General features: G+C 36.5%; 1 protein-coding gene across 2 annotated transcripts in view; it reads left to right on the top strand.

The window, feature by feature from the left end:
- The window catches only part of LOC108682696 (titin), a 39,546-nt gene that overhangs the window by 9,924 nt on the left and 14,202 nt on the right, over window positions 1-15,420 (top strand). For both annotated transcript variants that reach the window (XM_018171917.2, XM_018171918.2), the window contains exon 3: window positions 11,184-11,353. In XM_018171917.2, coding sequence (XP_018027406.1) covers window positions 11,184-11,353 — 170 coding nt within the window. The remainder of the gene's footprint in view (window positions 1-11,183; window positions 11,354-15,420) is intronic.

Genomic DNA, 15,420 nt, shown 5'->3' on the forward strand with positions numbered 1-15,420 from the left:
AACTCTCTTTTTTTCTCTGATGCAATAATGCTATGATTTAGGCTTGCTGCCACTGTATGTTCACTGCGTAATAAAATTGTATTAAAATTGATTGTTATAGGTCACCCCTTAGCGATTCAACTAATAATTCTTATTACAAATTTAAGCCAAACGGATAGTGAAACAATTATTCAAACCCCTTTATTACCTGATAGTATTATCGCAAAGTTTCGAAATGAAAATTTATTCAATTTGCAACAGATTTGATCAATTCATATATTTATGAAGATTATCTACTTATACTCCGCACGTGGCATGTCAGGATATATAGGGTCGGGTGACACCTAGAAAAATGACCACGCGTGACCGCTTCGCTACAGCGATGCTTATCGTTGACTAAAGTTTCTATTACTGCTGGCATGATCGAGATCGCCACATGCAGAAACAAAAGTAAAAATAATTAGTCTGACATTCAACAAATCTCGGGGCTCATCTAGAGCGCGGTAGGCATTATATGAGGTCACAATCTGATAAGGTGCTAGGGAATAATAAAGGCTTGTTAATAGATTTGCGCATCCATTTACAATCAACGAATTAATTAATGGGGAAAGATCGTGATCTGAATTATTTATCATAAATTTGAGAATCAAGAGAATCGTTTATAAATTGGGAGAAAACATCACCGATTCAAGTGAGCTTCCTGATAATTTATAAGAGTTCAGTTACATATTAAGTCAAAAATAATGTATAGAATATTGCCAATTAATAATTTTCAAATTAAACATTTAGAAATTATAACATAACGAAAGGTTGAATATTGACTTGACTCCCAGATGATTTATGAAACTTCGGGAACTTCAATGCCTATTAAGTACCTGTCCTTTATACTCACAGGACTTTCTGACAAACCAGTCCTAAGACAGAATTTGACTTTGATGAATCCTGGAAAAAATATTCCTCTTTGAATGCTGAATATTTTCAGTATACAGATGTTGCACCAATGTTTCTCCATAACAAATATTTATTATATATATTTTATTTATTAATTATTTATTATAATTCATTTATTATTCATCGAGAAAATTGAAGGTGAATTATTGTTTCTACTTTTGGCGGCACTGTTTTTTAGTTTTTATTTACTAAATAAATCATTAGAATAATTTTAAACATTATTATTGGGATAACCAATAATTTAAATAGTGTCGTTCAGCAATAAGTGCTTTTTTTACTTTCAACTGCAAACCCAAAAAGCACAATGTTAAAAAAATTTCAACTATAAAATAATTTTGATACATTCAATCGATTGAGTTTTGCTAGCGTTTGTTCGCATAATCATTCGAATTTCGATTTTTCAAGTGTTCCTTGATGGTCTTTTGCATAAATTTTTAAAAATACTGAAATTAACGAAACTCAAATTGTGCACTCGCGGTGCGATAACGCGCCTGAAGAGCTACTTGTTTGCACAGTAAAGGTGAAAGTAAAGCAATAGTGTAGCATCAATTCCAGCTCTTTGTCAGGCTGAATATCTGGTGCACTGCATCAGTAACTGGGTCACACTCCCTTTACTCGTCTAAAAACCGTACGGTGATTATGGTAAAAAAACTGCTCAAGGCACATCGAAACCTCTATCTCAATACTGAGTCTCTTGCCAGCCATGTCCACTCTGCCTCTACCTTTTATTAACGCAGATATGATATGCATTTAGCTGCTGGAATCAAATTATACAGCGTAGTGTGTGGGGGCTATTAATTAAATTCTTTCTCTGTAGTATTTTATCAATGATTTAACGATTTTACACTCCCTCTTTTTATAAATCCCACAAACCATTTTGTGAGCTGGATCAGATAAATTTTCAGTTCAAAATTTAAAAAAAATAGCCACGATCGCTCGTTGCTTCGGACATTATTCAGTTGGGTTTACCTAAGCTCATTCATAAATTACCGGTTTTTCCCATATTAAAAATATTTTCATTTATCACAGAATAATTTTAGGTATAAATTCTAAGCAGAGAAATGCGCATCAGAAACCACCTCCGATTAACTGCATTTGTCAACTATATCCGCAATAATGAGCAGGCATGGCAGGGACTCGCATTCTGTTTCGCAAGTAGATTTGTTACGCCTCACAAAGCCGCTGATCCATAACATGACCGAGAAATAGCATCTTGCATGGAGACAGATTTCTCGCGTGATTGCGGCTGACGCAGAAAAACAAAGGCCATCCATATCGACGTTAGCGGTGTACTTCTGAATTGCTCAGCACGCGTAACACTCTAAAAATTGTTCTTTACGGGGGATGGTTTGACTGGATATTCAACTAAGTGAACAAATTCTTTGGAGTGAAGGCGGGATATTTTTTAACTAAGAAATTGAATGTTATATTTTTTCTCTAAATTTAATACGCAAAAGCAGTCAACTGTCAGACGCGTCCTCCTACTTTTACGAATATTAATCTTCAATTACAATTAATATCAAAACCAACACTTTGATATACTAGGATAAAAAGTTGATATAAACTTATAATGAATAACTCCAAATGAATCGAGAAATACGTAATCGTGCAGATGGTATTTCTATTCTTTTACTATCCTTTACCCTGGACATTGAGGTAAGCATCAGTTCGACGTGTCCATAAAGATATATGAAATGTTGAATAGTATGTGGATCAGTTGATTCAGGGCCACAAACTCGTGCACTCAACTATTTGAACTATTAATTCTCTCGTCTACTTGACATCAAACCAAATTGGTTCAAGTACAATGATTGCATCCATGACTGCTCTTAAGCTTGCTTTCTTGAAATGTTAAACCCATCTCACGCAAAGCTTTCTTATCCGTAAGAAGAACTTGCAAGTTTACTTCTAGCTATTTTTAACACAAAAGTTTTATTCCACGCAATTTACCATGAATTGCTGCCAAAAGTATATATACATATATATCGCAACTTTCATTTTGAAGTTGCCCTTTGACTCTTCTGAAAGTCATAGATAACGAAGGCTGAGACTCTTCAGTTCCATCACTCAACTTTTCAGAACTCATGGTTATATATAACACAATGTTTCTTCGAAAATAACGACATCGAAATTTGAATATCTCGCCCTGTTCGAATATTCATACATCGCTTATGCTCCTGAATATTGTCAATTATTATCTCTTTCTGTTGTACGTATATTTTTACTACCAACAAGAATTGCATTAAATATTTCATGATCTTTGTACGCAGTAGTTGTTGGTTCGCACAAGAATAAAAGTGTTAACGGCAACCTTTGTGCTTGTTACTCGGCCAAGCAGCCAAAGGTCAGCGCTTGAGCTGAACTCCGATTGAGACTCCATCAATATTCCGACCCTTGCCCAATGGGCAGGATGCTAATTGCTGGCACTGAAATTAGCGTAGCAGCGATAAGGTCAGCGTTTCGCCCGTCTTAACAAATCAGATTTGTAGTCGGTAATGAGGAGAGGCTGAAAAGAATTCCATAGCCCTGAACTCTTCAATACTCAAGAAAACCACGAGTTGCTTTTAAAGCAATTTTCAATGCAAACTTTTACAGAGAGAAAAAAACTTACAAATGTGCTTTAAACTAATGTTTGTTGATCAATCAGAACTTTCAAATAAATAAGGTTTTCTGACAATTTAGACGTACCTTAATTAGTGAAAAACTGAAATATTCGATATGTAACCTCATCTTAAAACGTCTTCTTCAAATGTTTAGAAGGATTACGAAGATTAAAATGGGTTAATTACCCCAAACAGGCATTTTAACAATCGTGAACCAAAAATTTCCCCACGAAAAAATACCATCAAGCAAACAAAAAAAAGTTTTATTAGTTACACACACAAATAAATTGCTTACGAGAGAGTTATATACTCTTGACGCTAGGAACCATTAAGGTTCAGACATTTCTGTGCTAACAATTATTGATGCGCCCATCATTTGAATATTAATTTAAAATTGAAAATTGCATAAATTGAATGTAGTAAGCAAGCACTTGAAGGGACTCCTACCATTGGACTAGAAATATAATAATGCAGTATGCATTGCAAAAAGTTTAACCTGCATCTGAAGGGAAAACACGAGACAGCAAAGCAGTCCGTGTGAACGCAACCTTCAGTACGGCATTCACCACACCAAACCTGGCCATGCACCACTACTTCATCCAAACCTGTCTTGACATGCACGCTATACAAAACTAGTATGTGCATGTGTGTGCTTATGACGTCTGACATTTGAACTTACTCGTCGTGCTTTACTGATGGGCAAAACACCTCGGTAGTGTGACTCATAAATTCTAATAAAAGCTGTAATCAAAATTAAAACTGAGCGAGTATATAGTGGGCTGCTCTTGATTTTGAAGAACATCAAATTTTAGTCGAACATAAATTATTTAATTCGCATCCTCACCGATATAGTTTTCGGCACTTTTCAAAGTTTAACTTTTCGAGGAATTAATTCACGCCTCAACTTTGAAAAACTCATTAAAAACAACGAGATATTCCTGACGATAAAAATATTAAACCTGATGAATTCAACAATTCAACGTAATAAGTAAAGTTATTGGCGAGTATAGTTCTTCCTTCCCCTTTGTTTTCATGCGGTGCGACTAACATGTTCAAATCGTTACAAATGTCTAATCTAATCAATGTAAAACTAAACGTGCAACGGAGACAGGAATTCGTGTAGTGAAATAAATTGTAAAACTAAACGTGCAACAGCTTGTGCAATTTAATCGAGTGTGATGGTGCATATTCACCTGAAGACGCAAAATGCGCGATAGATCATAATTCTTGCTCAAATATTCGTCATTGAAAATATAAATTAAAATGCTTCTACTTAGTTGTATTGATGCTATACAGATTATCCAAATGTATCCAAATGTATAAATACTGAAAATCATATCATTTCAGTTTAATGTGACTTTCAACATTTTCAAATGAGTAATTATTTTTAAAAACATAACTAGAATTGCTAACACAAAAAATTAGCACACAGCTCGAGTATAGCGCTGCCGTGAAGAATGTGCTAGAACATTTTCCAACGTTCTACAATGCTATCTATACTAACAGAGTTGCGGCCAATTCACGGACGGTTAATTAAAACATGGTCATTTTTAAAGCAAGTATATTAAGCGTCTCTTTTCGGCAATGTCCTTTAGCAGGAAAAATTTACCGACCACTCATTTAATTCAGCGCTTCTGCCGCACGTCGCACCACGTCTAGGCATCAGCGAGTCAAGTCTCAGTCGCTGCTCGAGCGCGCAACTTTCACTTGCACGTCTACAGCTTTGCTGGTCAGTCGCTCTCAGCGCTGCTGCTGTGGCTCGTAGCGTCGCTTGCACCTGTACGAATGAAACTACAAAATGTTATATTAAAATCATTAAAGTATCGATAGTACCGCATCTGCTTTCCCTACCTGATAGATGTTTGGAATTTACTGCAACATTCTGTTCATGAAATATTTCATGAAAATTTGTCGATCGCAACAGTACAATTTAAATTGATTTATAAAAATTACTTTATGTTTATGGATGTAAATTTTTCATCGACGAAGTACGCTAGCAAATTCAGGTTTAATAAACTAATTCTGAGATTAAATACCTAGCAAGGAGTGCTTCAATATCAAGATGAACAACGAACACATCGTTATATCAAACGGATGTTCATGCAAAGACGCTCAAACTGTAGCTATTGGGTTATTTCAAGTTTAAATCCTCCATTATAGTTCGTTGAATGTATCGAAATCAAAAACATTTCTGATTCATTGACAAGTTTATGTTCGGGAAATTTTTACTAATCATTTGAATTAAATATACAATTTCTAATTCAAATTCAAAGAACACACACGAGGAAATTGAACAGAGGCATTTGGTTCCTAAGAACTGAGACTGCCATGCAGAAAGGGAATAATGTCGGAGGTCAGATCTTGATATGAGGTCCCACTGAGTCCTTTGAATGTTGTCTGCCTCATTACACGGTGGTCAGAGTTAGAGGGCTTGCCTTGCAAACGCTTCTACATCTGACCACTTAAGCTCTCTGAGGCACCCTAATTGTTTTTTAATTTGTTATACGTCAATCGCAAAGTTTATTTCTCTGACATTATCAGTTCCAAATAACGATCAGTTATTTAGAAAGAATATTTCGTTAAGATAATATAGGAAAAGAAATTTTATAGCCACTTAGCGGAAATTAGAACCTACAACATGGCAAGCTTGTAAATAATTTTGGCATTTCAGAAAATGGTTACGATTTTTTAGCCTCACGCGTAATTTATTCTATTTGTTCTACGCGTGTACACACAGCTGCTACTAATTAGAGCTTGCTGTTCTTCACGTGTGCACACAGCTGCAACTACTTAAAGATTCTTGTTCTTCGCGTATGCGTACCCCTACAAGTAATCAAAATTTGCAGTTGTTTTTTTTTGTGCCCACATCTGTAGCAAATCATTGTGCTGTTCAGTGTTCACCCCGGGGCCCACATCATCCAGTTATGGGCGCCTGCAAAATTAATAACCGAGAAAAGGTTTTTCGCTGCTCTGTGGCAATCGTAGGTCATACCAGCTAGACTGACTGATACGAATCGACATATTAATTCGATGCTCATGCATTTAATGACGTTAGAATTTTAAACACACGCACGCTCCATGGTCTTTCATTCTATAAAAAAAAACTTTTGATGCTCATTTTGCATTCAACTACGACTAGACCATCTGAATGAATGATATACGAAGCTCCTTCAAAGAATATGGCGAGCTCTTTAGCGTAAACATTTCTCTGTTTATTTAAGAGACATTTTGGACAATCTATCATGCACCCTTCTCCCTCCGTGGAAGCTGCTCGTGAGTTATGCTCTGGCAGGGCAGACGGTCTCAGGCGCTGTAGTCTGGTAGATGCTGGCTTATTCGGTCGGTCACTTCTCTGCATGTGAAGCAGCCCTTGTATAAGGAGTCGCTTGTTGAACTCTTTGTGCTTCCTCAGATATTTCAAAATTGCTTGAAAACATTTGTAGTTGTACTCGTACGAAAATTATATGATGCTAACTAGTGAATTTTTTTTCAAGCTATGTCGTTGGAGGAGCATTTGAAACAAATTTGAAGAGCGCAATCGACCAACAAAACTTAGTTAGAGACATGCAAATGATATGCAAATGATATAATGACATTTCGCATTACGTTTTATTTACGTCGAATACTGTGGTTAAATAAGCTCGATTGGACTTGGTAATTTAATCAAAAGATATACTCAGTTAATAGCTGAACCGAGTTCAATTAACTTATACAAATTTACCAGTATTTTAAATTTCATGCTTCTAGCTCTTTTGAGAATTATGATCCATAGTAATGTACAACGAATTTTTTTCTTTCATTTTTCAAATGTTCAAGACATTTGAACATTTGAAATGTCTTTCTTTCAAGACATTTGAAAATCCATGATGTGCTGGAGTGCTTGCACACTCTTGCTGATTGAGCACCTCGTATATAGATAGCCCCAGATCCCAGTATCGTATCTAGGTTGAGGAGTCAGGTGCGAAGCTGACTCAAGAAGTGGCCTCTTCCATCAGAGCTCGCAATGCCAGCATGTAGGTTGGCTCAGAAAATTGATGCATCTGACCTCACATGAAGAAGTGGCCTGAGAGAAGGGCCCATACAGAGAGTTATTGGACACTGCACATAAAAATATGAGCTAACAATTATATGAGGAGTTTTATCGAGACTTCAAAGTTTTTCTTTGGCTTTTGTAATGTCACAATTGGCGCACGCAGCACAATGCAAGCCTTCATCATTTAGTGCAATGATGATTAGAGTTCCACGTGGACTGCAATCTCAACCAATTTGCCTGTAGCAAAAAAACACGATTGCAGGATGATTGAGAGCTTTCGAAATTTGTGTCCTTTTCTTTTTTATGCTGCGTGTCGAATATTTTTTCTTTGCAACGCAGTAATAGGCGCGCAGTACTGGAAATACAAGGACCGTTAACTCTGTTTCAAAGAATATTCCCGATCTCCTACGAAGTTGATGGCTAAATATTTAAATTGTATTACGCAGTTCAATCAGTCTCAGCCGAAGAACATTTCTCTGTTTCTCTGAACATTTCTCTGTTTCTGCTTAACACTGAGAATTTTACAGTGTTTTTTTAACTAAATGGTACTGGGCAAGAAAATCAAAATTCAGTCGATTTTGAAAAAACATCTCTGCAGTAGTGAAATGAAAAACTTGTGCAGCATTGCATTGGTGTAGAGAATAAAACTTATGTCATAAGAACAACCATGAGCAAAACTATGACGTCAAACTAATATGAATAATTAGGGTTAGAACTATGTATCATCTAACATTCCAATGGCTTTTTTTCTTTATGAGGCTTTGCTCTCCATGCCTCGTCTAACCTTTTGTTAATAACAGCTGTCAAATTTATTTTAATTGTTTGTACGACTATTGCTAGGTGGCTGCATAACGACAGTATTACTGGCTGAACGACAGTATAACTGAACGGTAACGAATTTAGCAGACAGTGATGTGAGCTCACTGCTAGTTTCACACTTAGTATAAATTCGAGTTATTTGTAGCTGAGAATTCGAGTTAAAATGTAGCTGAGAAGCGCGAATGTTGCATCAGAGAGCAATTACAGTGTTCTGGCCTTGTTGGATTCGCAATGACCTCATGTCACATTCTGGAAATATGGCCGTTGCCTTTCGAGATCTTCCAGATCTAGAAAGGAAATTTTCACTACGTTGCACACTAATACGCTAATTTCTCCTTATGTTCGATAACATTAGGGCACGGTCACTTCTATTTTTATGCCAATTGCCACTCATGCGCACTTAGTTCTAAAACCTACTTGGTAATATTTCATAATGCCATCATGTTTCTGCTGAAGTAAAACACAATTAGTGTTTGAGCTCAAATTTCACTAAATCATTTCGTGGTAAATTTTCTTATGAATTTGAAATTCTCTTCTACAACAATGTAAATGAAACTGAAGGTTTCAATAACGTATTAAATTGAAATTACAAGCTTCTCTTACCAGTGATATTTCTTTAGCTTACATACTCTGAGCTTGAAGAGCTTATATACTCTGGATAATAGATATTGACTCTGGAATAACCGCAGACTTTCAAAACATCGAGCTAATAATGGATAATGCAGCGTCTTGTATTGGCGCTGCAGATGCCCCGCTATTCTGAGACTCGCTGTGAAAGCCTGCGTGTCCGCCGTGTATGTCAGTTGCGTGGCTTCTCACAAACGAATAAAAGGGGCTAGTTTTACCGCCACTTTAGCGCTATTATCTAAGAACTCTTAACCATGATCGTAAGGTCAGTAGGTCATCTTTAGAGGCAACAACTTCTCCTCCGCGACCTCTTATTTTTCTCGTTAAATACTGCCAATCCTGCGCCTCACAAGTTCATTTCTGTTTTTGCTGAACACTTGTAACCTTGCCGACGGCTAACAACCATGCCTCGCCGATATATCGTGGCCTATGTTTATCGTGATAGAACCTCAAGCATTAGAGCAAGGCATTAGAGTCAAACGTAATTCATTGTATGAACTTGCTCCTTCATGTACATTCACAAAAATTCGAAACTTAACTCCTCATAAACATTTGTTGATCTGAGATGAGTACAATCTGGAAATAATCAATTATAAATCGTTTGGAGTTTAGTACTGAAATAATTAGAGTAACCTTCTTATCCTTTTATCAAAAAATTATATAATGAAAATTGTCATAGAGATTTATCAACTGAAATAAAAGCATTATTTTTATTTGATAAATCGAAACGTGAAATGCGTTGGCAGGTTACCTTTCACCTGGCCGACCATGGATATAATGAGGCAAGGAGATAGAAGCATTTACAGTCATTGCCACTCAAGGACGAAGTAGCATCGCTACTAAAATTTGATCAACACTGCGCCGGTGAATACGAAATCTAATATTAACTGAGAAAGAAATTGCAGTAAATCTAAAACAAGTCTTGTTGATCTGACAAAAAAAACTTTTTTTTTTATTCAGCTCGTTCAGCTCAGTGTTGCCCTTGATCAATAATTGCTGAAATTTTAGAATGGCGTTTTCACGATTCCCGCTAATATGAATAAAATTAGAAATTTTTAATGAAAAAAATGGTACTAACCAAAATTTTGCATTTTAATTACAATTCCCATTCGACTATTTTTTCATCTTCTGCTTTGAAATTTATAAATACCAATATAGAAGTTGATATTTTTGTTCCAACTCTCTCTAGTCGTTTTTGCAATGAATTAATATGTCCCACTATGAACAAAATTTTAGTTTCAGGTATCATATCGTGAATACGGGCTTAGTATCATGAGTACGGGCTTATGGTATCATGAATACGGGTTCAAACACCCGTAAATATTTCTAGCGTCCGGCTTAAAAAACACCCAAACTAACACACAAGCTTTAACAAGCTTAAATGAGATTGATTATGATTATGGGTAACAATTTTTAGCGCATTTTCACATTTATGGAAAAAATGCACTATTGTGCTCGCCATGTCCGTCTGTCTGTCCGTCCGTCCGTAACCTCAAGTTTTCGTCGACGAGAAAATGCGTTCTCTGTCACTCACTGCAGTGAGTACTGAGTTAAATTTTTTTAAGTAAGCTGGGATCAGAAGGCTTCTGACTATTGGAAGGGAGAGATCGTCTGACCACTACTGGCCTAAAGTTACGAGAAAGTTGGTTGGTTAACTGCGCACGCAAGGTCATCTTCATGCAGCTGCCGTCTGCCATGACACACTTATGATGCTTCTTCGTCTTGATCTTTTATGGCTTTGTGAATATATGCAAAATCTATGCATCTCTTTCTAATTTACACCAAGTTCGACTCCTCTGATGGAAATCTTGATTTTTAACTTAGATGTTTCCCAGCTGTTTTGGTTATCAGAGTTCACGGGAAAGAAATTCAAATCGACTATTTTTTTAGCTTACGTACTAATGTATAGACTTGATACACGGACATTTTATTTACTTCCTCAATAGACGCGAGACGCCGAAATTAGGTAAACAGATTGAGTAATAATTGAAGCAGCCACAGGAAGTGACAAGTAATATGAGTGGTGAAACAATAAATAATAAATTGGTATTGGCTTCTCCTAATTCTCATTTATATCATGGGAGATTTCTTATCCGTATATGAATATTTTTACTAATCTTCCTCACCCGCTATATTCCACTGCTAAAACCATGCATTTCTACCACCTCCAGGCGGTGACATGTCTGTCACCGCAGGCCGGAGGGGCGATGATGAACATGGCTATGATCACCGACCTCGATGTTATTTGCGATAAGGCCGGCATGACGGTCACCATCGATTTCTCTCAACCCTTCAACGGAATAATCTTCAGTAAAGGATATTACTCGGACCCTGCATGTCGGTCAGTACTCATACGATTTAGGATGAGCCTTTATATTATACAATCTTCGCTTTCTCGAGCTGAACAGGCAATGGATTAGCATAGCTCGGCTTAACGTAGCGTAAACCAATATCTTAGCTACGCATTTTGTTATCTATTTAGATGTGCTTGTTTAAATGTGCAATGACAAGCAGGAAAACCTCACGCTCCACAAGTGATGATGGTGACATTGAATCTTCCACATGAAGCATAATTCAACTAACATCCTAAGCTAAAAGATGCCCACGAATCCGAGTAAATTATTTGAGCTTCTCCTATGAAAGATAGGCACAAAGGCCAACCAAAGATTGGTCGAGAGTTCTGAGGTTTTCCTGTTGTAGAATCGGCATTAATATTCTCAAGCAAAATGTTCACATTAAAATGCAATTACATTTTTATAAAAGCTTGAGCTGTTCCCGCATTAATGCCTCTTTCAGCAAGAGCTTTATAATTAAGCTTGCAGTGCACGGTGAGTTAAATGAATATTCTAAATAAGGCGAAATAAAACTGCGTGAAATATTGATAAATGAATGTTTTAAATTTTTCTCTAAATTTTTTGTCTTCCCATGTTTCGGCTTTTAATGTCTTATATAAAAAATCTAAAATATTATTTTTTAAATAGATATTATTTCAGTGTTCTTTAAATCTTTCACCTAAACTTTCTTTCTCAAGCTTGTATCTCGTACACTCCACAGTCTCACTTCATCTTACACGCTGGACTGACTATAAAGACAAAAATAATTGGATTTCTGGTGTCTCTATACATTGAATTCCTACGATGAATCCTCCGAACTAACCACTGCAAAATCCAACGCAACGTGATCCACGAGCTGCAGGACAAAACGCTCTAAAAAATTATTCAACTTTTGAATTTAATAACCATAACCATGATAATTAACTGGGTCCATAAAAACGAGAGCTGCCATGCGATTAACCATTTCTCACGCGTGTTTAAGCGAAATTCTGTATTTAAACAATCAAGTGTTAACGCGCAGACATCTTAGCAACACAGTGTTTCGCTCTGCAGCTCCTTTTTCTCTTTTAAAACCTTATTACTCACTTAAACCGAACACTTTCTTACATTGGTATCAACACTTTGGTATCAACATCCGAACTGACAATGTGAGAAGAACTCCTAACATGACAATGCAGCTTCTTTTCCTGCTATTAATGAACGCACGAGTAACACACATTCATGCATGGGACAAGTTTTTGATACCGAAAACTCGGTCAAATGAGATGAATTAAACGTAACATTAAGAGCTATCAACAAGAAAGAATATATTAACGTATAAAAATTAGATTTAATAACTGTGTACCTTTGAGCTCAAGCAGTGGATGAAAACAGATTGTAGATTAAAGTTTTTTACTACAATATCGTTACTCTAAATTAATTCTAATTATAACAAGAATATACGTTTGTGGTAAATTTGAATAGCTCCATCCCTTGCACCATCGTGCCTGACAATAGCGAGTGAAAATTTTTCAACTTGATCCATGCATGTTTAGCCCATTAAAACAGCCATCATATATCAAAACCTCAAATAGTTATGATTCATTAACTTTTAATCGCAATAACTGATTGGTTTCCTTGTTACCGTGCGTGTCAATGCACGAATAAATGTTTTCAACACTTATAGCAATAAAGAATTGAATTCTTCTAATCATTGCTTAAGTTTAAAAAAACTAAGCGAAATAAGCAGAATCCTCTATATCGTCATAAAGTTATGGTTATCGGCAACTCTATTTGAACACGTGATTGTGTGGGCTTCTGTATTTGATATTGGTTCACTATTAAATAGTTGTCTGTTTTGTCTTTAAAATCTTTTGGTATCGTAGGATAACATACGTATTTGTTCCATCTTTATTTTGTTATCGAGGCTATCGGAATGGTACCCAAAATAACATCAGAATTAAATAATAATAGTTGAGAATATATAAAATGTTATATTCTCAATTATGCTGCGCCCTGCTAATAACACATATTAACTGCGGAAGTAGAGTGGAGTAATTTGCATGAGTTGTCGTAGTTTTCTCTGCTGGGCATGACGAGGTTTTAACACATTCATAGCATGTGTGATGGGATGGGTGGGTTTTTAAGTATTAAAGTATCAATTTGCACCTATATTTCTACACATGATAACAAAATTTAAGAGTTAACATTAATATCGTACACTCATTAAAAAAATTAACGTTGCACTGCAACCACGGCTCATTTTTACACTTCATTATTATATGTGAAGATAACAACAGCTCTCTAGTAAGTTATTGGCTAGAGTGTTCTGAAAATTTGTGTTTGTATCGTGTAAGATACTTCTAAAACTCTCTTTGTATCCCTTTAATATCTCTTTATTATAATATCATTGGCAAAATTAAGTCATTTCAATTTAATAGTATCGAAGCAAATATTTTTTGCTTAAATGCAATATCAAAGGATTTCAGATGATATTCAGTTCTTTGCCAGTTGTTAGCATTCACTGAAAAAGAGTGAGCTGTGGGTCCTTTGAAAGGGAATTAAATCTTTCGCATCACTTTTTCAAGTCAAACATTAAACTTATTATTTACAAACCCAATCTGAACAAGTAACCATGAGACTTAGTAGTTACACATTAAATAAATCTGTCAATATATTAAACTAAAATTTTTGCTAAACATTTCCTATAAACAAATGTTTAAACCTATAAATTGCATGGAAGCTTTCTTGATAAACTTTCCATTTTCCTTTTAACTCTTCTCCTCCATGATTTGTGGCTGGTCTTCGCATTAGCTGGTGATCCGATCGTGACCGTCGTCAGATCGTCCGAGGCTTGCCGTTTTAGTTGCAAATGATGCGCGTAGTCTCATTGTTACTTGATCAAATTCAATCTCCTGCTTCTGCATTGCTCAAGTTTGCCCACAGTCCAAGCTTCTAATATGCGTTTATCAAGCAAGTGTGTTGCTTAACCAATTGTTGGTTTGTTGTTTTAGGTTAGTGCCATTGTATGAGTTCTGATGGTTTGAAAATAAAGTTGCTTCTAGCATTCGACTGCGTTTTCCTTAGTGTCTCATACGCTAATATTGCATCCCTGCCTTGCTCACTCCTGACCTTAATTGGACTTCGTTTGCTGACACTACTGATCAAATGACATTACATGACGGATCCAAAACACTTCTACCACTTTCAATCTTCCAGATAAATGTTCTTGCGCTTTCGTAAATCTTTACGTGTCTTCTTCGGCCCTGCAGATCCTCCTTCTCCTTCTTTCTCTGTCAATATGTGACTCTTTGACGACTGATATCAGGTACGTGGAGGAGAACTCGGGTCAATCATCCTACAAGCTGTGGATTTCCAGTAACGAATGCGGTTCTGTAATGGAGCAAGTGCCAGAAGATGCATCTCGTACTGAACTATCTAATACAATCATCGTTCAAAACGACAAGTACATTCAAGAAATTTGGGACGTGGCTAGAACAATTACGTGTGACTGGGTAGACAACTACGTAAAAACTGTCAACTTCAATCCTTTCACCGTAGGAATGCTACAATCCCAGGAAGTAAAATTCCAGGGAGATCAACCTATTGAATGTTGGATGGACTTGCAACTCGGAAAATGGCCCAATGTTAAGGACATCAACTCCATCGTAAAAATAGGGGATTCTCTTTCCCTGCTTGTGTTCGCCAGAGACAACGAGAGGCAGTATGACGTGTCTGCTAAAGACTGTTACGCTTTCGCTGGATCAGATTTTGACAATCCTGCAACTCCCCGTTTACAACTGACAGACGAAGAAGGTTGCGTACTGAAAGATAAACTGATCAGCTCGTTTTTCACTACTCGACAAGACGACGGATCTGGATCTATTATAGTAACTTATGCTTACGTTAATGCTTTTAAATTTCCCGATGTCATGGATGTGTATATGACTTGCAACGTTGAAGTTTGCAAAGGAGAATGTGATAACAAATGCTCTGCACCGACCACTGAACCGCCGCGCAGATCTGGAAGTACCTTATTTGGAGAACCCATTTACACAACTAAACCTACACCCTACTGTCCGCCTGGATCAACAAG

This window comes from Hyalella azteca, unplaced genomic scaffold, assembly GCF_000764305.2.
Source record: "Hyalella azteca isolate HAZT.00-mixed unplaced genomic scaffold, Hazt_2.0.2 contig17406, whole genome shotgun sequence".
Lineage (NCBI taxonomy): Eukaryota > Metazoa > Arthropoda > Malacostraca > Amphipoda > Hyalellidae > Hyalella > Hyalella azteca.